This window comes from Aquarana catesbeiana, linkage group LG03, assembly GCF_042186555.1.
Source record: "Aquarana catesbeiana isolate 2022-GZ linkage group LG03, ASM4218655v1, whole genome shotgun sequence".
Classification (NCBI taxonomy): Eukaryota; Metazoa; Chordata; class Amphibia; order Anura; family Ranidae; genus Aquarana; species Aquarana catesbeiana.
In genome coordinates, this window is record NC_133326.1 from 494,332,685 (window position 1) to 494,357,624 (window position 24,940).

At 41.6% G+C, this 24,940-nt stretch overlaps 1 protein-coding gene across 3 annotated transcripts in view; it reads right to left on the reverse strand.

Annotated features, from left to right (window-relative positions):
* Nucleotides 1-24,940, reverse strand: part of RNF130 (ring finger protein 130) — a 612,280-nt gene that overhangs the window by 30,128 nt on the left and 557,212 nt on the right. For 2 of the 3 annotated variants that reach the window (XM_073621067.1, XM_073621065.1), the window contains one exon: nt 12,794-13,009. The exons of the other annotated variant lie outside the window; for it this stretch is intronic. In XM_073621067.1, the coding sequence (XP_073477168.1) occupies nt 12,933-13,009 (77 nt within the window). In that variant the 3' untranslated portion in view covers nt 12,794-12,932. Of the gene's footprint in view, nt 1-12,793; nt 13,010-24,940 lie in introns of those variants that run through there. 3 annotated transcript variants of the gene reach the window in all.

Here is a 24,940-nt window from a genome sequence, read left to right on the forward strand (position 1 = left end):
CGTTTTATAAAAAAAAAAAAAAAAATCAAACAATGTTTTTATTTAGAAAACACCAGGTACAAAGGGTATAAAGAAACAAGTACACAAGACATTATCGCTCTCCATTCCAAAATACCAATAAATATATCTAAGAACAAATCACAGTTCAAGCAAGTCTGCCCATACATGGGCAGGTTGCATCTACAGCTTACAATGTTACACATATCGCCACTTCTGAAATCTTCCCTATTCGGGCACTCCATTGAATGGACAGTGGGTATCCAATACTTTAGGGCCTATGTGTGGCCAACCTTGTCACCTACATACCCCCAGCACTTCCAGGAGTCTTTAGTACCCTCAACCCAAAGGACCCTGCAGTACCCTCATTAGAACAAGTTCCCTTGGGGTTAGCCCTTGGACATCCAGCCATGGAGACCAGAGTTTCTTAAATTTATTTAATCGACCCCTATATTGCAACCATTTGCTAAAATCCTTTAAGTTCATTTTGTTTCCTCATTAATGTACACACAGGACCCCATATTGACAGAAAAACACGGAATTGTTGACATTTTTCCATTTTTATTAAAAAAGAAAAACTGAAATATCACATGGTCCTAAGTATTCAGACCCCTTGCTCAGTATTTAGTAGAAGCACCCTTTTGATCTACTACAGCCATGAGTCTTTTTGGGAAAGATGCAACAAGTTTTTCAGACCTGGATTTGGGGATCCTCTGCCATTCCTCCTTGCAAATCCTCTCCAGTTCTGTCAGGTTGGATGGTAAACGTTGGTGGACAGCCATTTTTAGGTCTCTCCAGAGATGCTCAATTGGGTTTAAGTCAGGACTCTGGCTGGGCCATTCATGAACAGTCACGGAGTTGTTGTGAAGCCACTCCTTCGTTATTTTCGCTGTGTGCTTAGGGTCATTGTCTTGTTGGAAGGTAAACCTTCGGCCCAGTCTGAGGTCCTGAGCAATCTGGAGAAGGTTTTTGTCCAGGATATCCCTGTACTTGGCCGCATTCATCTTTCCCTCGATTGCAACCAGTCGTCCTGTCCCTGCAGCTGAAAAACACCCCCACAGCATGATGCTGCCACCACCATGCTTCACTGTTGGGACTGTATTGGACAGGTGATGAGCAGTGCCTGTTTTTCTCCATACATACCGCTTAGAATTCAGGCCAAAAAGTTCTATCTTGGTCTTATCAGACCAATGAATCTTATTTCTCACCATCTTGGAGTCCTTCAGGTGTTTTTTTTGGCAAACTCCATGCGGGCTTTCATGTGTCTTGCACTGAGGAGAGACTTCCATCGGGTCACTCTGCCATAAAGCCCCGACTGGTGGAGGGCTGCAGTGATGGTTGACTCTCTACAACTTTCTCTCATCTCCCGACAGCATCTCTGGAGCTCAGCCACAGTGATCTTTGGGTTCTTCTTTACCTCTCTCACCAAGGCTCTTCTCCCCCGATAGCTCAGTTTGGCCGGACGGCCAGCTCTAGGAAAGATTCTGGTCATCCCAAACGTCTTCCATATAAGGATTATGGAGGCCACTGTGCTCTTAGGAACCTTAAGTGCAGCAGAAATGTTTTTGTAACCTTGGCCAGATCTGTGCCTTGCCACAATTCTGTCTCTGAGCTCTTCAGGCAGTTCCTTTGTCCTCATTATTCTCATTTGCTCTGACATGCACTGTGAGCTGTAAGGTCTTATATAGACAGGTGTGTGGCTTTCCTAATTAAGTCCAATCAGTATAATCAAACACAGCTGGACTCAAATGAAGGTGTAGAACCATTTTAAGGATGATCAGAAGAAATGGACAGCACCTGTGATAAATATATGAGTGTCACAGCAAATTGTTTGAATACTTAGGACCATGTGATATTTCAGTTTTTCTTTTTTAATAAATCTGCAAAAAAGTTAACAATTTAGTGTTTTTCTGTCAATATGGGGTGCTGCGTGTACATTAATGAGGGAAAAAAAATGAACTTAAATGATTTTAGCAAATGGCTGCAATGTAACAAAGAGTGAAAAATTTAAGGGGGTTTGAATACTTTCTATCCCCACTGTATATATCTATCTATATATAGATAGATATATATATAGCGATGCAACTTTGGGGATGAACAGGGGATGAATGAGATGAATGAGATCCCCCGATGCTCACCTGCATCTACCACACAATGAGTCAGGAAGTCTGCCCATCCTGTGGAGTTTCGCTGGGGTGTAGTGCACTCTGTGCAGAATATACAGTTGTGATACCCTCTGTGAGACATTAAGGGAACATAAATTTACGGTTTGAAAAGCCTCCTACCACTGGTCACCTGTCAAGGCTCCTACATCTGCCTCCCAGGGTATCATTGCCTTGTTAGGATAGGCCCTCAAGTGTTCCATTAGGAGCATGTGATAGCACTGGGATATGAAACCCTTGGTTTCAGTTGCCGACCCGACTGAAGCAGATTGAATATGGGCGTGGGTGAAAGTGACAAGTCTATCTCATCGCCCTGTCTGCATAGAACAACTGTAGGTAGTAGTCTGCTACATGTTGACGGTAAAAATATCTCAATAAGTGTATATTGATTGGTTTGCGGGAAAGTTATAGCATCTTTGAACTATGGTATGTACACTGGAATTTTTATTTTTTTATACTAGTAATGCCGATGATCAGTGACTTAGAGTGGGACTGTGATAGTGAGGTGGGCAATCTGAGACTGGGTGAGAACTGATCGATACTGACATCACCAGTGACACTAATACAGTGATCAGTGCTAATACTATACACTGCCACTGTACTAAGGACACTGGCTGGGAAGGAGTTAACATCTAGGGGCAATCAAGTGGTTAACTGTGTGCCTAACAATTGTAATGTGTGCAATATGTGCTGCTTTTACTAATCAATGTGGCTGATCACACTGTGGCAGTGACAACCGCATTGCTACTCCATGTACAGAGCCCTGTGTTAGTAAACACAGGACTCTATACTGTGATTCGCTAAGCCATAAATCATTGGCAAGGACCTGCTGACCAACTTGTGCTGTAGCAAATGACAGCAGAGACAGGGTGGCGCTCGCACACCCCCTACCCATAAATGCCGGATCACGTAGATGTATGTGATCTGGCTGCCCTGCCACAGTAAAAAGGCCGCTAGTGGCTAAGTGAAAAATCCTGGACCTTTAAAAGGTGGCTATAAGCACAGAGTTTTGCCTATCATGTGGAAAAAGGGCTGTGTCAGGCAACTCACCTCAGAGAGTTTTGGAAAGTGCTGTTATGTAAAGATGATGCACGCTAAAGCTTTATGACATGAACAGTATATCGAAGTTTACTTAGAGGAAAAAAAAAATCAATACACTTTAGCTTTGTGCCAGCTGACTTTGCCAAGATTGCTCACTGAGAGCTCCACCAGTTTTTACTTTCTCAAGATCATCAAAAACAGAAGTTCTGTTATTTGCTAAACCAGAAGCTCCCATCGACCTCTGGGATTAGGAGAGATGATTAAACACCTCATTACATAAAGTTATTTGTAACAGGATTACCAGTGAATGTAAAAATTATTAAACAGACAACTAGGCTTTGCTTATTCAGAGCAGTCTTCAAAGTGCAATAAACCACTGCAACAAGCCAACATTTGATTGGCTACTGTAATTTACTGTACATTATTACTTTGATTGTTCATATTTACTTTGTATGTACAAAAGAAGAGCACAATAAATGATGGTTAATACCGCTGCCTCACCATGGGGAGATACAGAGTTCCATTTTGATAAAGGTATGGTTACTGATTACTCATGCAAGAAAGGGAAGGACAGATCACCCAAGGTGAATATAAAAAGGGGGTTCCTGGTTACATACATATTTATCAAACTTCATAAAACTGTTAGTTATAAAACTAAGGTGCTAATTTCTGCAGGCTTAGGTTTTCATGCTATTACTCAAAGTACAGTTGGATCCTAGGCATCAAACAGTCATTCTTTAGAGTCAACTAAAATTAAAATACAGACTAACGTTATTTTATTTTTTTTATCCCCAAGTTGCGGTTTCATAATGCATTGTGGGTACAATGCACTTCAAAAAATGGGAAGGAATGGCTGTGGTGCTGTAATGTCCTAGCTGCCATAAGCTAAAAGAATGGGTAGGATAAGACTGGGTGTAAAAGATGTCCGAAGAGTACCTTGCAACCAATTACCTGTGGAAGACTATCTGTCATTAGGGAGAGGCGTGGCTGGAGTGGATTCATACATCAATGAATTTGCCTGCTCTCAGTTATACCCTACTGGTGTCACCAATGACACAGTGCAGACAAAACTCGGCAATGCTATGACAGGGCTGAGTGCACTGCTCATCGTGTACATGGTACAGATGCCATTGACAATTGATGGGCACCAGGGAAGGGTTATGCACAAATTAAAGCCAATAAAGTATATCTGAAGTCATTTTTTACATTTTTTTAAACTTTTTAATAGAAGTTAAAAACTAATTTTATTTGTGTCCTATTGTAACGATTTCCAGAACTAAGCATACACTTTAAAATGCATGAAGCTTAATATATATATGCAAATATACATATTACTAAATTAATATTAAATATTAAAGCTAAAGTTTAGTGTCATCAGGTACCCCCCCATCATCGGTCTGTTGTCTCTGCACTTCAGAATATATTTGTAACGTCCACTCGCCCCCTTCCCCTCTTTCTGCCATCAACAGAACTCTTATTACTACAATCCCACAATGGATAGTGTTTTGTGACTTGGCAGGGGAGACCCCTGTCAATCCAACTGCTCCACTGCCCATTCACATAACCCAATGCATTGTGAGATTGTATTAGTTTACCCAAATAAGCGTGGTACTATTATATCTACTTAAAGCAGTTTTTTTTTTTTAAACACCCCTAAGTATAGTTAGGGCTCGTGTATTTCCACTATGTTATCCTGTGAACTGTCACCTGTTTAAATTTTGTGCAGCATGTTTCACTTACCTTATTATTCTCCTGTACAGCATGGCCATATTTAGTCTTGGTATCTCAAGCCGCACTGTTCTTCCGGGATTCTGTGCATGCTGGCTATCCAGCATGCACCTCCCGTTCTCACGCTTGTACAGTGCGTCACAAGCGAGTCTCACAGTTCCTGTTTGGAAATAATGCAATGCTTGCTAGAAGGCGCTGAGCACTGACTCCTAGGATTGAAAACACTCATCTTCCAGGAGCCAATGCAAAGCAGGAAATGACGTAGGTGACCGCGGCACAATAAGGAGGAAGAAAGGAGATTTTTCAGAATAAATACAGTAAAGGAACCGGAAAAAAAAAGAAAATAGCCAAATCGTTATTAGCATGTGAAAGAGTAATGCAGGATGGGAAGTGTAAAATGTATCCGGAACTCCGCTTTAACTATAAATACTACAGTATATATCAGTACTGCCAATACATATCCACAATCAATACACACTGTATATAAATAAATGCATACATAAAGTGCTCTGTACTTATTAGTGTGAATTTTTCACTTCATAAAGTGCAATGGTGCCAATCCATACAAAAAACAGTACAACACACTCAAGCAGGACTACACTGCATCAGAACAGCACAAACTAAAAACACAAATTAATTTAATTTATACATTTTTAATATTTTAAGCAAACTCGCCCATCCGGCCATATCTCAATGCTTTATTTTATTAAGAAATAACTTTGAAAAACACCCCCTAGCATTTCTGGTTGTGGCCATCTTGAGTAAGGGCAGATGATTCATGTAGCATGTACTTCCTGGAATCCATCATCCCATAGCTCAGGCATTCAGGCAGGAGGTTGTGGTTAGCTGAGAAACCCCTCCTACCCACCTGAAGACACCTGGGATGTATGACATAATTTGTCAAGGCCTAGAAACCAGGAACTAACTGAAGAAATGTAAGAAAAAGGTTTAAAACAATTAAATATAATACACTTTCCTATTTACTAATGCTAGCAACATAATGATTGAAAATAGTCAATGTTGCCTGAGAGAGTGAAGTTCCACTCACACCAGTCACACTAATAACTTCAGGGATATGGAAAATGATTATAGTAAACATTACAAAAAACTTCTTATATCACTATCATATTTCCAATTCAATCAATTAAATTTAGGCCAGAAAAAGTATATATCTGGTTGCTGGTTAGATGTTGATGCAATTAAGCAGGTAAGGTATTCCCAGAGCCACCCTATAATCAAGTACTATGTGTTGCAGTCCAGAGGCACCCGACTCCCCTTATTGCCAACATTGTTGACTCGAGACCCCTTATGACAACAAGAAGGGCACAGAATCTGAACGTCATATTAGTACACTCTGAGTATCAGGGGACACAGATGAAAAATTGGCTGACAAATTTAACACCTACAGCAGGCATGCACACATGCGGGCATTGTAATATCTGTAAATATGTGCACAAAACCGATGTGTTCACCAATTCTGACAGTACAAAAGAATATAAAATTAAGCAATTTGTCAACTGCTCTTGATTGGCTAGAGTGGATGGATTGAAAGCAGCACAGCCATTGGCTCGCGCTGCTGTCAATCACATCCAATGACACGGCGCGCCGGGGGGCGGGGCCAAGTGATACAGTGAGCGGCTATAGCCACCGGCTGTATCACAGGAGTGCGCCCTCAAGAACTAAACACCATGCGAGAGAGTTGCCGAGGGACCCCAGAAGACCAGGTTCGGGGCCACTCTGTGCAAGACGAGCTGCATAGTGGAGGTAAGTATAACATGTTTGTTATTTAAAAAAAAAAAATTTCCTTTACAACCCCTTTAATCTGTTTTTGTGTTGAATGTTTAATGGAGGAGAATGTATGGGTGACAAGTGGCCGAAATTATGTACTGCAATATATAGTGCGTATATTTAAGCCAGCATCTCTAACTCCTCCTCGCTCTAAAGAAGTTGACAGCTATTGGCTAACGAAACGCATAAGTGTGACGCCAGCGCGTCTATGGTGATCGCGGGATCAAAGCTTATAGCATGAGCAGCATAGTGAGGCGGCGGCAAAGTGACGCTTTTGAAAGTTTACCAGAGGCAAGGACAGTGCCTCATTCAGTGAGTGAACAAGATACCTCTGGATATTCCCTGGTGACCCGTAGAGCAGAGCTCAATCCGGAGGGATGAGTGGAGGTCTGAGGAAGCAGTGGAGATGGTGAGAGTATCTTTACCTGTTTAACTATACAGAGTCTACTGACCGGGTGTGGACTGGCATTTTTCTGTCCTCTCTCCGTTTATATCCTCCTTCCCCATCCTCCACTCCACGGATGAATGATTATTATATTCAATGAATATCGCTCACCAAAGGCTGATCCCCGCAGCTCACTCCTGGACATTGCAGCCTGTATATGTCAGCCACCAATGCCTCACATAGGTAAATGAAAGACGAGGCCTTGGTTGTAAGGACTTCCAGTTACCTCTGGACTGCAACACATAGTACTTGATTATAGGGCGGCTCTGGGAATACCTTACTTGCTTAACTGCATCAACATCTAACCAGCAACCAGATATATACTTTTCTGGCCTAAATTGAAACCCGGGATTGTAATGGAAATACGATAGTGATATAAGAAGTTTTTTGTAACCTTTACTATAATCATTTTTCATTTCCCTGAAGTTATTAGTGTGACTGGTTGAATGGATGCATATGCAGCTGTGATCCCTCTTTTAATGACAACGTTGTCTTTTTAATGTTTGCTTTGGAAGGTTTACACCGGAATTGCTATTGTTCTTTATAATTATGGTGCTTTTTCTATACTAAAATTTACTAAATTTACTAAAATTCAACCGTAGTGTCCTGCAGTTGTGGCCTTCTTTGAAGGTTTTCCTTCCCCTTTCTTGTAGCATGCTCAGTAGCAGTACCAAGAGCTTCACTATGCACTTCCATGCATTTTTGGGTTCCAGTTAATGGTTCTTGGTAGGGTTGTCCCGATACCGATACTAGTATCGGTATCGGCACCGATACCGAGCATTTGCCCAAGTACTTGTACTTGGGCAAATGCTCCCAATGCTTCCCCGATACCTAAAAGTCAGCTGTGATCGGCGCGTGGGGGAGATACAAGATTCTCCCCCAGCGGCTTTCAGCTGCTTTAGTGACACAGCGGTGATCGCTCACCGCTGACTGTCACTGCATTATCCTCCATGCCCCCTCCTTTCCTCTGTGCCTCTCCGCTGTCCCCCTCCGTTCTTCTCTCTTTTTCTGTCCCCCTCCGCTGTCCCCTCCGTTCCTCTTTCCTCCTCTGTGCCTCTCCGCTGTCCCCTCCGTTCCCCCCTCCTTCTCTGTCCCCCTCCGTTCTCCCCCTCCGTTCCTCTTTCCTCCTCTGTGCCTCTCCGCTGTCCCCTCCGTTCCCCCCTCCTTCTCTGTCTCCCTCCGTTCTCCCCCTCCGTTCCGCCGTCCCCCTCCTCCTTCCTTTGTGAATAGACAGAGTCAGCTGACTCTGTCCATTCACATAACTGAAACATTGTAAGCTCTTGTGATTACTATGTGTCAGTTTATGAATGGAGAGGAGCCGCTGTCTTCTCTCCATTCATTCTCAGTGCAGCTGAGGCTGCAGAGAAAGGGACTGGGGAATCTCTATCCTCTGTCTCTTTCTCTGTCTCAAGGGGGAGATATCAGAGGTCTGTTAAGACCCCTAAAATCTCACCAAAGCCCCCCAACAGGGCTGATTAAAAAAAAAAACAAAAACAAAAAAAACACATATTGCAATAAAGAATAAAAAAAAAATTATTGTAAAAAATAAAAATTGTAAATTAAAAAAAAACAAAAAAAACAAAACACACACACACACATACACCGTTCACCCCCCCCCCCCCCCCCAAAAAAAAAAAGCACTGTTAAAAAAAAATAAAAAGAAACACTGTCACGTGACATAAAAAAAAAGTATCGGTATTCGGTATCGGCGAGTACTTGAAAAAAAGTATCTTATCTTAGGATTGTACTTTTGCAACTACACTCCTGTGTTCTGGAATTATGCTACGTGTGTTGTTTTAGACAATGTGATATTGTTGCCATGCTGCTGTTTTTTCTATGCTGAAATGAATAAAAATTTTGAACGCCAAAACTGAACGTATCCTCTCTACCACGAATATACTATAAAAATTATTATTTTCACACATGGATTATAAAATATTTTTTTTAATAAAATGTATAAAACATACAAATTTGCCCTACTACCCCCAGTGGATAAATATCATATTGCACTCTTCCTATATAGATCCTTAAAAGTAATTTCTAAAGCAATTTAAAAGCGGTTGTAAACCGCTGAACTTTTTTTTATGTTGCCCTACCTGCAAGGCATATCTAGCACATTATGTGCATACTAGCACGTTATTTCAAACTTACCTGAAAACAAAGCCTTCCAGTGATGCAATGTCATCAGTGCAGATGGCATCCATGTATACCCGGTCTTCTTTCCAGGTTCGCAGCTCCGGCTCTGTGACTGGCTGGAGCCGCAATGACGTCACTTCTGCGCATGCGCGCGGGAGCCGCTGGCCACGGCACACTGTTCTGAAGAGACGATGCGGGCGGCTGTCACGTACAGTCAGGTCCATGAATATTGGGACATCGACACAATTCTAATCTTTTTGGCTCTATGCACCACCACAATGGATTTGAAATAAAACAAACAAGATGTGCTTTAACTGCAGACTTTCAGCTTTAATTTGAGGGTATTTACATCCAAAGCAGGTGAACGGTATAGGAATTACAACAGTTTGTATATGTGCCTCCCACTTTTTAAGGGACCAAAAGTAATGGGCTAATTGGCTGCTCAACTGTTCCACGGCCAAGTGTGCTATTTGCATTTGGAATCTGTTGCTGTCAACTCTCAATATGAGATCCAAAGAGCTGTCACTATCAGTGAAGCAAGCCATCATTAGGCTGAAAAAACAAAACAAACCCATCAGAGAGATAGCAAAAACATTAGGTGTGGCCAAATCAACTGTTTGGAACATCCTTAAAAAGAAAGAACGCACCGGTGAGCTCAGCAACACCAAAAGACCCGGAAGACCATGGAAACCTACTGTGGTGGATGACTGAAGAATTCTTTCCCTGGTGAAGAAAACACCCTTCACAACAGTTGGCCAGATCAAGAACACTCTCCAGGAGGTAGGTGTATGTGTGTCAAAGTCAACAATCAAGAGAAGACTTCAGAGTGAATACAGAGGGTTCACCACAAGATGTAAACCATTGGTGAGCCTCAAAAACAGGAAGGCCAGATTAGAGTTTGCCAAACAACATCTAAAAAAGCCTTCACAGTTCCGGAACAACATCCTATGGACAGATGAGACCAAGATCAACTTGTACCAGAGTGATGGGAAAGAACAGTATGGAGAAGGAAAGGAACGGCTCATGATCCAAGCCATACCACCTCATCAGTGAGGCATGGTGGTGGTAGTGTCATGGCGTGGGCATGTATGGCTGCCAATGGAACTGGTTCTCTTGTATTTATTGATGATGTGGCTGCTGACAAAAGCAGCAGGATGAATTCTGAAGTGTTTCGGCAATATCATCTGCTCATATTCAGCAAAATGCTTCAGAACTCATTGGACGGCACTTCACAGTGCAGATGGACAATGACCCGAAGCATACTGCAAAAGCAACCAAAAAGTTTTTTAAGGGAAAGAAGTGGAATGTTATGCAATGGCCAAGTCAATCACCTGACCTGAATCCGATTGAGCATGCATTTCACTTGCTGAAGACAAAACTGAAGGGAAAATGCCCCAAGAACAATCAGGAACCGAAGACAGTTGCAGTAGAGGGCTGGCAGAGCATGAAACCCAGCATCTGGTGATGTCTGATGACTTCAGGCTGTAATTGACTGCAAAGGATTTGCAACCAAGTATTAAAAAGTGAAAGTTTGATGAATGATTGTTAATCTGTCCCATTACTTTGGTCCTATAAAAAGTGTGAGGCACATATACTACACTGTTTACCTGATTTTGATGTAAACACCCTCAAATTAAATCTGAAAGTCTGCAGTTAAAGCACATCTTGTTTGTTTCATTTCAAATCCATTGTGGTGGTATGGACCTGACTGTAACTGGCTGCTAGGACAGTAAATATCTCCTAAACAGTGAACGTTTAGGAGATATTTACTCTACCTATAGGGAATCCTTAATATAGGTTTACCTATAGGTAAAATTTAAAGATGAAAGTCTACTTCCTCTTTAAATCAAAGTCAATATTGAGTCCTTGGGGTGCCAATGTTTGTACTTCATATATCCACTGGGATTCTTTCTGACTGGGGCTTTAATGTTATTGCTATCCCTCCAGTGGCCTTTATAAATAAGATATAAATTATTGATTCTTCTGATTATGATGAAAGTGTAAAAACTTTACTACCTCCAGCATCAATATATTAGTTTTTAACAAACAATGCTAAATGATATAAAAAACAAAACAAAAAAAACAAAAAAAAAAAACAACACATTTAACGTAACAATATTAAACAAGTAAAAAAGTTACATTATAGTCATGATATTTACAGTAGATACAACTTATATTAGTTTCCATTTAAAAAACACAAATTATATGGAACTAGCATACACAAATTTTGGATAAATTTGCATTGACACATTTTACCTTTAAATGCTTAATATATAGAAATATCCACATAACAAATGTCCCAAAAGTGCCCTCTAGTGTGTGACATAAGAATCTCTGTGGAGGCTAGATGGTGAACTTCCTATGCAAGGGAATTTTTCCTAACTGCAGTATAAAAAGATGTAATATAATAACAGTACATTTTGTAAGATTTGTTTTTTCTTTATTTAAAGGTATGCAACATCACACAATAGTATGACATGACATCATGTTCTTGGTCAAAAACATCAGCTTCAACTGCCTGTATTTATACAAATGGAAAGTTGGAGGACAAAACAACTTAATGTCCATAATCACGCCACATTAATATACAGCAGTTAAAGCCTGGGAAGCTAAATACCCACACAGAAATATAAAGTACTGTGATGTAGTTGGTGACATGTAGGAGACTATGGATAATGTACATACCAGGAAGATGAAACAAACTACAGGTGCACAACTACAAGATGGTAGTGGTCGATCATTGAACATGTATAGTGAGGGACAATATTCCTAGACTTCATTGCAGTCATACCCTGTGGTCAGTGCATACCAGGTGGCATTTTTCAATAATTTTGGGGGGTAGAAAAGTAGATACCTCAAGGTGCCCAGGTAAGGGAGAAGAAACCGCAAAAAAAGAAAAAAAAAAAAAAAAAGGAGGGGGGGGGGTAACCGTGACAGGGTCGACGGCACGCACAGTCGATACCAATGCAAGGAATAACCTAATTTAGGAAAAAGATAAATACTCATCCAAGAATTTAAACATATTCCAATAGAGCCAGCGTGTGTTGTGTCCCTCCGTTGTGTCCATGAGAGCAGCAATCCAGCGTTCCATCTGTAGATTGTCGTTCACCCTGACAAAAATGTTGTAAGATTTCAATAGAAACAGGGGTTTGTTCAGTTGATATTTGTTTTAATTTGACTTCCTTTAATCCTTTTGTAAACAGAGTTTTTTTTTATCTTAAATGCCCAGACCAAGACTACTAGGGATGGTGTGCTTTAGTTAACGTGACGACTCTATGACTCATCTGAATGACAGAGGGCCTGAGAACTAGGTATTGTGGTGAACCACTTGATTGCAGAATCTGTAGAGGCTTCTGGGAAAACTTCAGGGTTGCCCAGCTTCCCTCTGTACTGGGCCCAATTATCTGGAAGCTTCTAACCCCAAACTCAGTTTCCATAAAAGGAACACTGTTCTTTCTTGTCAACCGTGAAGAGCGGCGAGAAATAACAAAATCAATTCAACCAAAAACCTTATGTTTTATTATACTGCTTTAATTATCAATTTACATGTTTAATGAAGCTTTGGCACTAATGTAACACCACAGAAAAAAATGAAAAATAGTCTTATTAAAAAAAGGGAGTTCGTTTGTACTTTGTTAAATGAAGTGTGAAGAAGAAAAGCTTTCCTTGTCCTCTTCAGTTTCAGTAAACGCCACTTCATGACCATTCCGCTCTGGAAGGTGAGCACAAAGAAAAGATGTGTCAGGAGCAGAGGAGAGAATGTATGAAAAAATACAGAGAAACTTCAGAACGCACATCCTCCATTATGCATTGAATAAGTTTAAAGTGTCATTCCACGTGTAAATTATATTTCTATTCTAAGAGTTCTAAATTCCTGCTAACTTCCCATTACTTATGGAGACTGCCTCTTCCTTAAGAAGTGATACTGTTATATAATGGCAGAACCCTATGACAATGTTCAGGAGCTCTCTAAAGTCTTGAAGTACCACAGCTGCTGGAGACCTAAAAACATTTCCAGCAGGTTGTTCCTTCTTCAGGTGCTGGAAAAATGGTTTGTGGACAAATCCTTAGCAGGCTTGTGTACAATGATTAAAGTTGCTATTTGCTGCTTTATATATTTGCAGGGCCAAGTTAATATAAAGTCTAACCCAGAAAATGTGGAAGCGTGTACACTGTTGTGGCTTTGCGGATTCGACTCTTAACATTTTCCAAAACTTATGCTGAAATTTTCGTATGCACAAGGCCCAAGTGACCAGTGAGCTCTGTAACTCTCTTTCAATTGTGTTAGCTTACCCTATAAATGCAAATGTACTGTATATGTCTATTTAAAGGTAACAAACATTATTTTCTGTGGGGGTTTTTTTGTGGAAAGAAACACTTTATTGAGATAATCTTGACCTTTATATAAAGCTACTTATGCCAGCAGAGGTGTACCACCAGCTACTGTAAATTTCTTAAAGTGTATGGAGTGTATGGGGGGGGGGGTTGGGTATACGATATGTCCACGGTATCTGATTAAATGTATGTGTTTACCATGTGCATTATCTGGGATTGTCATGACTTGATGTGCCTTGGAACCCTTGACATGCTCTCTTGGGGATAGTGCCTTTTATGATCTATGGTTATGGCTGTTATTGTTCTGCAAATTTTAAACACTATCATGGAGACTGGTTATTACTAGAAATAACATGTTTGTATCTTGTAATGATATGCATTGTTTGTGATGGAAATGTATACTATAATACTTTGAGTTGTACTGGCTGCTAGTGCTGATGCATTGTATTGTTTGTCTGTCTTGTGGTTGCGGTTGTAACCGTTTTGTATACTTTTAGACTGGGCAGACTCCTTCAAGCAGATTTACCTGCTCAGCAGGGGGATCTCTCCGCTGATCCTTGCTGAGCAGGCACATGACATGTCAGTGTCTGCTCCGCTATGCAGAACGGACACAGACACAGCCTGATATTCCCTGTGGGGTGCTTGTTTGTTTCCATCTATCATCTGATCCGCCAGATGGATGGAGAACGCACCTCCGTCTGTTCTTGGATCAGATGTCGGGGGATACATGTCTGCTGACATCTACCGCTCAATAGAGAGCTATAGATGATCCATGCATTCTGAAGAACTGACAAGTGGACCCAATTGATCCGTCAGTGTGAAAATTAGGTTTTTAAAACATTGATGGAAATTAAGAACATGAAATGAATTCCATGTATAGCTGATATCTTATCTCAATGGTTGTTAAGCAGTGAGATACAAAAATGATGATGGTGACCAATCTACAAATCTCTTAATTTAATGGGACAGACAAATTATGGGAGAGCAGAATGTAAAAATGTGCAAGTCATATAAAAAAATACTACTAGCAAAATAAATCGTAGCAATGAATCAAAATTGGTGCTCACTGAAAATATTTGATCCTATTAACCCTTTAGGCAGATATGGATCTTTTCAGAATTGTACTGATAATGTAGGCACAGGGAAGAGAAGGATCACTGTGCCTCGACTGACCAGCTTAAAAGAGAAGTATGGGGTTTTCTTTTTTTTTTTTTTTTTTTTTTAACGATCATACTTACCTTGGTGGTTCCGATGCTGCATCTGTCCCCGGCGCCTCTAAGATTAAGAGCCAAGCAATCTAACACTGCAGATCGCTCTGTTCTCACAGCTCCCTGAGTGGAGAGCTGGTGATTGTCAGTCACTGGCTCTCTACTCTGCCCCTCCTCGCTGACTGGAGTGCTGGACTGTGGAGGGGCGATTGCGGCCGTCTCAGGCTCTCAGCGGCTCGCTGAGAGGCTGAGCCGGGTGTTAGTGCAGGCATTTGGGCAGATCCTCTATTGTCGCGATCTTGCCCAAGCTTGGACCGGCACTGTGACGTCTCCAGACAGCGGATATCAGCCCGCTGTCTGCTGAAATCAGGTCACAGGAGTGCAGAACGAACTCCACTCCTGTGATCCACAGGAGAAGTACAGCCAAACAAGCTTTGGCTGTACTTCTCCATTAAATAAAACCTGCTAATAGCCACCCCCTCCTGAACATGCCATTTGACTGGCTATCACCCTGACCTACTGGCCTTGATTCATCAACCTGCAGTAACATTAAAAGAGTGCAAAATGTGCAAAAACATTTGACAACCCTAACCTAGAGGTCCCTTTAGGATGCTTCAAACACTCTTTAGAATATTTTAAGTGCTTCTACAGCTTTTTTATTGAGGGCTACTACAGTCACTGAGCTGGAAAGTTAGAAATTCTAATCTGTATACTTGTTCCAAATTAGTGACTGAAAGTATTGAAAATGACATGAAGGACAGCATAACAGCGAGGCAACTAGAACTTTTAGAGAGATTAGCAATGTCCACCCTCATGTTTCTCTAAGGACAGGATTCCATGAAAAATGCCCTGTAATATGTGTGGACCAACAATCAAATCACTGTCTGACGTACTCAAATGCCTATATTTATTTTTGCCACCACTACCTTGTTGTGTAAAAAAATCAAGGTACTTCTGGTTTTAACATAGCATGGGGACACATTCCCTGCCTCCCAACAAAGCAGCATGTGGAGCATGAGCAGCCAATCACCACAGCCCAGCATATCTCATGGGGGTGGGGGGCATAATAATCAGTGTGCAGGCAAGTATAGGCACCAGAGGGAGTTTAGAATAGAGTAAGGGATTTTTTTTTTGCTTTGACTGTTTTAAACATGTCAGAAGAGATTTATATTATACAAGGTGCAAGCCGTCAGACCAGTAAATAGAGAATTTCGGTGAGCGGGGAAAAGAAGCCAAGAATAATGCAGAAGAGATTTAACCCTTCCTAATCAAGAGTGCATTTCTAAATGTTGTGGCTATACCAGTAAAAGTTATTTTAAATTTATATTTATATATAAGAATAATATGGTCATATGACATATGTAATTTACATGTTTGCCACCTAAGGCCTCAGATGCACAAGCACCTAAAGGGAGGGCTCTGCACATGGGACTTTCACCAAGCGTAATAGAATAATTCAATCACTGCTCAGTAGCTGCTTTAGGGAATGTAGAAAGTCTACAAATAAAGTGATACTAAAGATACTTATTTTATGATGCTTATAGAAAGATTTGCATGCTCTTGCTATTCTTTTATAAACATCCTCCTCCCTTCTTGATCCACTAACTTTAACCAGGCCCCAGGTATGTTGATACCCCCCTGTGCCTGCCAGAAGCTACGGAATCTTGCTGAAGTCTTCACTTTGTGAATGCTCCCATTTAGAACTACAGATTCATGTGGAGCCATTCCTAGGAGGCACACAGAGCCATAGCCGCACTGACTTGTCAATAACCACTGTAGAGGAGGATAGGTATTGCTTTGGATGTGTATCCCTTTAGCTCTGTCTGTGTGTGCAGGACTGGAAATGGTTGTAGTTCTAAATGGGAAAATTGATAAACTGAAGACTCCTGCGAGACTTCACAGGTCCCGGTGGGCGCACGGGACACCTACATACCTGAAATTGACTGGCACAGCCTGCGCACAGTTAGCAGACTAAGTACCGGACAGAAACGTTTAAAAAGAATAGCACATAGAAAAAAAGAGCATGCAAGTCCTACTATAAGCAAAAAAGATAGGTAAAAGTCATTTTTCTGAAGAGGAAAACCGTCATTTACCATAATTGCAACCAAGACAGGGGGGCTGCCCTTAAAGTTAATTATTGGCGACTGAATAGCAGGTATATTGAGTTGATATTGAAAACAGTGTGTGTTTCTGTCCCCTGTCCTCCCTGGGAGATTAATAGCTCTTGATTTAGCTAAAGTGATCAAGGCGAACTCCAAAATTAAAATGTTTAATAATCACCGTACTTTATACTACTTAGGTTTCAAAACTAAATGTACTTTACTGAGAAAATGTGATATGCAGCCAACCGATGAGACATCTGTCCTCTGGGACAGGAGTTTTACTAAGCAGCATTGTCACTTTAATCTATTTTTCTGCATATTGTTATGGAGAATTCAGCAGGGGCAAGTAATAACAGTGGGAGGTATGACTCCTTCGCCCCAGTGAATTCTCAAATTTTAGAAGTATACGTATAGAGAAACTACCTTGGTTCAAATGAGGTCTGTTATGTATTCAGTTGGTGTGGTGTAAGGGCCTCATACTAGGGCCCTGGACACCTTTAGAATCCTGGCAGATGTCCAAACCCTACTCACTCCACTGATAAGGAACCAGTAACTAGACTTAAAGAACCACTGTAACATAAAAAAAAAAGGAATTTTTACTTTCCTGTAAATTTCATATCTTGGAGTATAGTACAGGCCGAATATTCAATCTCCATGGGTTATAGGTACACGTCTATAACCTATGGTGTATGAATACTCTGCCTGTGTCCTGTACAAATACTATATTCTGGCAACCTTTTATTGTTAAAGTGATTGTAAAGGCTCCTTTTTAAAGGAGAAGCCTGGATCCTCCTCTTCTCGGGTCCCTCTTTACTGCTCCTGGCCCCTCCCTCCCATCGAGTGTCCCCCCTCAGCCAGCAGCTCTCTATGGGGACACCCGAGCAAAGTCAGAGCTCCATGTATCCAGTCAGACACAGAGCCCTGACCTGGCCCAGCCCCCTCTCTCCCGATTGACTGACTTTGATTGACAGCCGCGGGAGCCAATGGCACCACTGCTGTGTCTCAGCCAATCAGCAGGATTGTCCCGGATGGCTTAGACACACGTGGACATCGCTGGAGAGAAATGGGGCAAAGGTAAGTAATTAGGGGGTTCTGGGGAGGCTGCTGCACACAGAAGGTTTTTTATCTTATGTATTAAGATAAAAAACCTTCTGCCTTTACAACTCCTTTAATGCCTGTAATAATAGTATTCAGAATACTTTCTTTCTTTTAAAAGAAAAGTATGGTCAAAACTTTATAGGCCATGCTTCTCTTATAGGTCAAAGGAGTGCATTAACGCTTTGATTAAATTTGTGTCTGTCCATGTATAGTGTTTTACCTCTAATTCTAGTTATATATCAATTGGCAAATTAATGACAAATGTTGCCAGGCAGACACTTTTGACACTATTTTGGGACCATTGACATTTAAAAATAGCTACTAAATACTGTATAAATGTCACTTGCAGGGAAGGGGTTAAACACTAGGGGGCGATTAAGGGGTTAAGTGTGTTCCCTCAGTGTGATCTAACTGTAGGGGGGTGGGCTCACTAGAACATGACAGAGATCACTGTTCCCGATCACTGGGAGCAGTAGATCCCTGTTGTGTCACTAGGCGGGAATTGCCTTGTTTGCATCTCCCCATTCTGCCTCTCCGTGTCATGATCGCGGGCCAACGGCAGACATAGAGTCTGCATGAACCGCCATCAGCGTGCACGTGCCCGCTAGCTAGCAATGACAGAGGGACGTACGGGTACCCCCATTTGCGCAGCCGTGCCATTCTGCCGACGTACATCGTCGTGCAGCACTCGGCAAGCGGTTAAACAAGTTTTTAACTCTAGAGATTTAGCAATGTATGCCACACGGAGCCTACGTTCACACTGGTTATGGAAAACACTGCATGTGATTCACACAGGAATCACACCCCATTCCTGTGCACATCACATGTGATGTCTGTGCGGTGCAATTTGAGCCATACATTTTGTTTGGCTCCGTGGGACCCTTTTCTTTCCCCGCACCTGAATCGAAAAGCACGGGTGTTCAGACCCATGCGAATCTGACAACTGCACTGTGACTGGCCCCAAATGTATTCTGCAGCAGGACAAATGACCCCAAACACAGCCAATGTCAACTATCTTCAGTGTAAAGAAGAACAAGGAGTCCTGAAAGTGATGGTTTGGCCCCCACAGAGCCCTGATCTCAACATCATCAAATCTGTCTGGGATTAAATGAAGACACAAAAATGATTTGAAGCAACCTACACCCACAGAAGATCTGTGGTTAGTTCTCCAAGATGTTTGGAGCAACCTACCTTCAGAGTTCCTTCAAAAACTGTGTGCAAATATACCTAGAAGAATTTATGCTGTTTTGCAGGCGTGAAGGGCTGTTTTGAAGGGTGGTCACACCAATTATTGATTTGATTTGGATTTCTCTTCTGTTCATTTACTTTTCATTTTGTTAATTGATAAAAAAAAAAAAATTAACACTTCTATTCCTGAAAGCATTTTTAATTTACAGCACTTTTCACACCTGCCTAAACCGTTTGCACATTGTACTGTACTGCACTGAGTATATATATATATATATATATATATATATAAAGAAAAGTTTTGAAAAATGCTTGTGAGGGTGTAGTGTGACTACAAAGACAAATTTGGGATTTACAATTTAAAGGGGATGTGTATTTTTAATGAGCATATTTTTTAATAGTACAGTGCCTATGTAATTTTACATGCTTGTTCTTCCATATTTTTGTTGCTGTATTACACTGCTGTATTATAATTTTTAGATAAACCACTTTTTTACCAACGGTTAAGGATAGATATAACAGGGAGTGCACTGATTTCATTTAGTTGGTCAACATGTAAAAGCGTAAAGCACATCAAGAATAGATTAGAAAGTACAATCCTTATGGATGCAGCAAATTTGATGGGGGTTCCCAACATGTTTCGCCCTCAATCTGGGCTTCCTCAGGGGATGCTGTCCACTTGGAGCACAAGCCTTACCAGGATTTGACACAAATGTTTACACTACAATCAAGATTTTAAATCCATAAGGATTGTACTTTATGTACTTGTTGTGGAATTGTTTTTATTAGTACATGCACCTTAAAAATCTCACAAGTATTCCTATATTTATTCAATTTAGGGATGTGGTGCTAATTTTAGTGGTTTGTCCGTGGTTAAGAATTTATCCTGAAAATGCTGTACAGTTCATTAAAAAGATGGTAACACAAAAATTACTATTTATTCTAAAATGCACTCAATGAGTGTGGTAAAGTTGGTCAGCCTAGAAAAAAAACCCCCAAAAAACAGGAGCATTTTTTTAAGGACAGTGATTCCCAGGGAAAGATCTTGAACACCTATAATTGTCCGATAAAATTAGTGCAGTTGGCAACTATACCGAAACAAAAATAGCTCTGTAAACAGCTTCCTTCAAAAGACTCTCATGTTTTATTTATTTTCCCAAGCAGACCATTGATGTATGTCACTGGAAGGCCTCTGGCTGGACACTCGCACACAGAGAATATGATTACTTATGGTACTTTGGTCTGTAGGAACAAATATTTTATAATCCTCTTCTGTCTTAGTATGCAATTTTCTGCTTCTCTTAGAGCCCTTTCACACTTTCAGCGCCCAGGCGCTGCTTTTACTGTCGTTTTAGAGGAGCTTTTCGGCCGCTAGAGGCGTGCTTTTAACCCCCGCTAGCGGCCGAAAAAGGGTTAAAAGTGGCGCTTTGTCGGCGCTGCCCAATGATTTCAATGGGCAGGGGCTCTTTAGGAGCGATGTATACACCGCTCCTAAAGTGCCTCAAAGAAGCTGCTAGCAGGACTTTTTTTGACATCCTGTCAATGCACAGCTGCAGTGTGAAACCCCTCGAGCTTTCACATTGGAGTGAGAGGAGAGGCGCTTTACATGCGCTATTTTTAGCGCTATAGCACCTTGAAAGCGCATCAATGTGAAAGGGGTCTTAAAGTATTAATAAACATTAAGCTATTTGCTGCATCTCATCTGCAGTACAATTCTTTTATAGTTACTTTAGGGCTACATAAGTTGCTTTTTCCAAATGAAAGTAAAATGGCAGATGGGTAAGATTTACGATTAGCTTTGGTAAGGCTAAAGAATTCAAATACTTAAATATTCTTTACAAGCAGTAAATGGGCTCATTCACACAGCCGTTTGTGGCCATATACCGCAAAGATCAGGGTCGTTCTGCAGAAAGTACAGACAGGTGTTTGCGTTTGGCAGCACCTGTACAAATCAATGACAGGCTGAGAGGCTCCACAGCTATCCGCAAGTAATTTCACATGGATCAATTAGCTGTGATTAGGGACAAAATGAGCAGTACTAGAATCTAGTCTGCGTACAGATCTGTGCTTAGCAGCATGTAATCACTCCTTGAGCAAATAAATGCAAGCGGTCACAGATATTGTCAGCCTGTCCTTCATCTGTATAGGCTTCCAGTCCAAAGCTGAATGTAATCCACCTTAGAAATGCACTGTTTTGGGTAGTGTACAGCCATGAACAGCCATGTGCGGCCATGTCAATGAGCCTTGTAACAGGCCATCATTGACCTCTTTAGCTGCTGGCACTGTAGAGAAATTCATATTCAAACTTTAACCACAGAAATATTGAAGTTCTTTTATACTGAAGTCTTTATTACAAGAGCTCAGCTCACAGTTTTTGCTCCCAGAAGTGACTCCACATCCTTTCAGCCTTCTATTCTCTAGAGTAAACTCTGGGTGCTCAGAGAAGAGGAGAGATTGAGCTGAGCCTCTAAGAAAACTAACTTGAAGAACTTGATTTTTTTTTTTACTTTAACTTTCTGCTGAATTTAAGGATAAATCGTTCCATAGTGCCTGCAGCTACGAAGATCAGTCAGTAGCTTATTTTAAAGCTCATTTAGTGCTAGTTAAGAGTATATAATTATTTGAATTCCATAGCCTGACCACAGTTAAACTTTATAGTATACCCATCTGCCATTTTGTAAATACCTGAAATGTTCATAGCCTGGCCACAGGTATACCCTAACATGGCCATAGATATTACACGATGGTTAGACAGAAAGAACCCCCCTCTTTAACTGCTGAACAATAGTTTCTTTAATTAACCTTTGCACTATGTGTGCTCATGTTGTTGCTTAAGTATGTATGTTAAAGGGTTAGTTCACATTTAAGAAAAAACTGATTATGCAGATAAGGGACGCCTGTAGATGTAAACAAACTGCAGCTCTGACTAAAGTTGAATAATGCCCTTGCTATAGGTGTGGGTCATTTACATACCTTTTTGGAAGCCTATCTAGAATACTCCCAGGACATTGCTAAGTGAGGCCTAGTCATTACTGCTCACCTCCACCATCACAGAATTGAATTCTCAAACGCTGAGCTCAGAACTACAGCATCAGGGGAGAGAAAGCACGTGCAATGGGGTTTGAATCAGAGAAAAAGTTTACTCCTGTGTAAGGATCAGCCACACACCCCCACCGGTTCGATTCGCACCAGAACAGGCAAAAAATTCGGACGAATACACGAACACCGTCAAAGTCTATGTGACACGAACATGAAAAATCAAAAGTGCTAATTTTAAAGACTTATATGCAAGTTATTGTCATAAAAAGTGTTTGGGGACCCGGGTCCTGCCCCAGGGGACATGTATCAATGCAAAAAAAAGTTTTAAAAACAGACGTTTTATCGGGAGCAGTGATTTTAATAATGTTTAAAGTGAAAGAATAAAAATGAAATATTCCTTTAAATATCGTGCATGGGGGAATCTATAGTATGCCTGTAAAGTGGCGCAGTTTTCCAGTGTTTATTACAGTACCACAGCAAAATTACATTTCTAAAGGAAAAAAAGTAATTTAAAACTGATCGTGGTTGTAATGAATTGTCGGGTCTCGGCAATATAGATAAAACCGTTCAGGTCCGGTATGGATTTTAAGTGGAATCCTGCGCCAAAATAAAAAAATGGCGTAGGGTCCCCCCCAAAATCCATACCAGACCCTTATCTGAGCATGCAACTTAGCAGGCTGCAGGAAAAAAGGGGGCTACGAGAGAGCGCCCCCCCCCCGAACCGTACCAGGCCACATACCCTCAACATGGGGAGGATGCTTTGGGGTCCCCCTCAAAGCATCTTGTCCCCATGTTGATAGGGACAAGGGCCTCCTCCCCACAACCCTTGTGGGGGTCTGCGAGAGGGGGGCTTATGGGAATCTGGAGGCCCCTTTAACAAGGAGACCCCCAGATCCTGGCCTCCCCCCATGTGAATTGGTAATGGGTACATTATTTCGCTACCATTTCACAAAAGAAAGTGTCAAAAATATTAAAAAAGACAGGAGACACTTTGGGACAGGTCCTTTTTTAAAAAATAAAAAAATAAAAATGTCCCGCAATGTAGATCCATCTCACACCGCCCAACGGACTGAAAAAAAAAAAAAAAATCTGCAACTGTTCCACCTCCATAGGAGGCTCCCGCCGAGTGACACTTCTTCTCAGTGACAGCTGTTATATAGTGGAGGGCGGGGCCACCCGCTGACGTAAACGGTGACCCTGCCCCCCTCTGATGCCACGTGACGTCAGAGGAAGGCAGGGTCACCCGTTTACGCCACCGAGTGGCCCCGCCTTCAGCTATATAACAGCTGTCATCGAGAAGAAGCGTCACTCAGCGGGAGCCTCCCATGGAGGCTGAGCTGTTGCATTTTTTCCCTTTTTTCGGCTCATCGGGTGGCGTGAGATGGATCTACATCGTGGGACATTTGTTTTAAAATAAAGGACCTGTCCCAAAGTGTCTTGTGTCTTTTTTACTATTTTTGACACTTTTTTGTGAAATGGTAGGGGTACAATGTATCCGTTCCCAATCACATGGGGGGAGGCCGGAATCTGGGGGTCCCCTTGTTAAAGGGGGCCTTTCCCGATTCCGATAAGCCCCCCGCCCGCAGACCCCCACAACCATTGGGCAAGGGTTTTGGGGATGAGGCCATTGTCCCCATCAACATGGGGATAAGATGCTTTGGGGGGCTACTCCAAAGCACCCTCCCCATGTTGAGGGCATGTGGCCTGGTACGGTTCAGGAGGGGGAGGCGCGCTCTCGTCCCCTCTTTTCCTGCGGCCTGCCAGGTTGCGTGCTCGGATAAGGGTCTGGTATGGATTTTGGGGGGACCCCTACACCATTTTTTTAAAAGTTTGCCACAGGGTTCCCCTTAAAATCCATACCAGACCTGAAGGTTCTGGTATGGATTTTGGGGGGACCCCCATGCCATTTTTCTTTAAAATTTGGCACAGGGTTCCCCTTAATATCTATACCAGACCTGAAGGGCCTGGTATGGATTTTGGGGGGACTCCCACACAATTTTTTTTTAATTTTTGGTTCGGGGTTTCCCTTAATCTTCATACCAGACCCAAAGGGCCTGGTAATGGACTGGGTTGGGACCCATGCCGTTTTTTACAATGAGTTTTATCTATATTGCCGGGACCCGACAATTCATTACAGCCGTGATCAGTTTTAAATAACATTATTTTCTTTAGAAATGTAATTTTGCTGTGGTACTGTCCTAAACACGGGAAAACTGCCCCACTTTACAGGCATACTATAGACACCCCCCAGGTACGATATTTAAAGGAATATTAAATTCTTATTGTTTCACTTTAAGCGTTATTAAAATCACTGCTCCCTAAAAAACTGCCAATTTTAAAACTTTTTTTTGCATTGATACATGTCCCCTGGAGCAGGACCCGGGTCCCCAAACCCTTTTTATGACAATAACATGCATATAAGCCTTTAAAATTAGCACTTTTGGTTTTTCATGTTAGTGTCCCATAGACTTTAACGCGGTTCCGCGGCTGACGAATTTACCGCAAACACCGCGTAATGTATGCTGTACCCCGAACGTCCGAACAACCAAAGTTCAGCCCGAACTTATGCTCGGACAGAACTGTTCCCTACTCCTGAGATGGTGGAGGTGAGCAATAATGACTAGGCCTCATTTAGTAATGATCTAGCAACATCCTGGGAGATTCCAGTCAGGC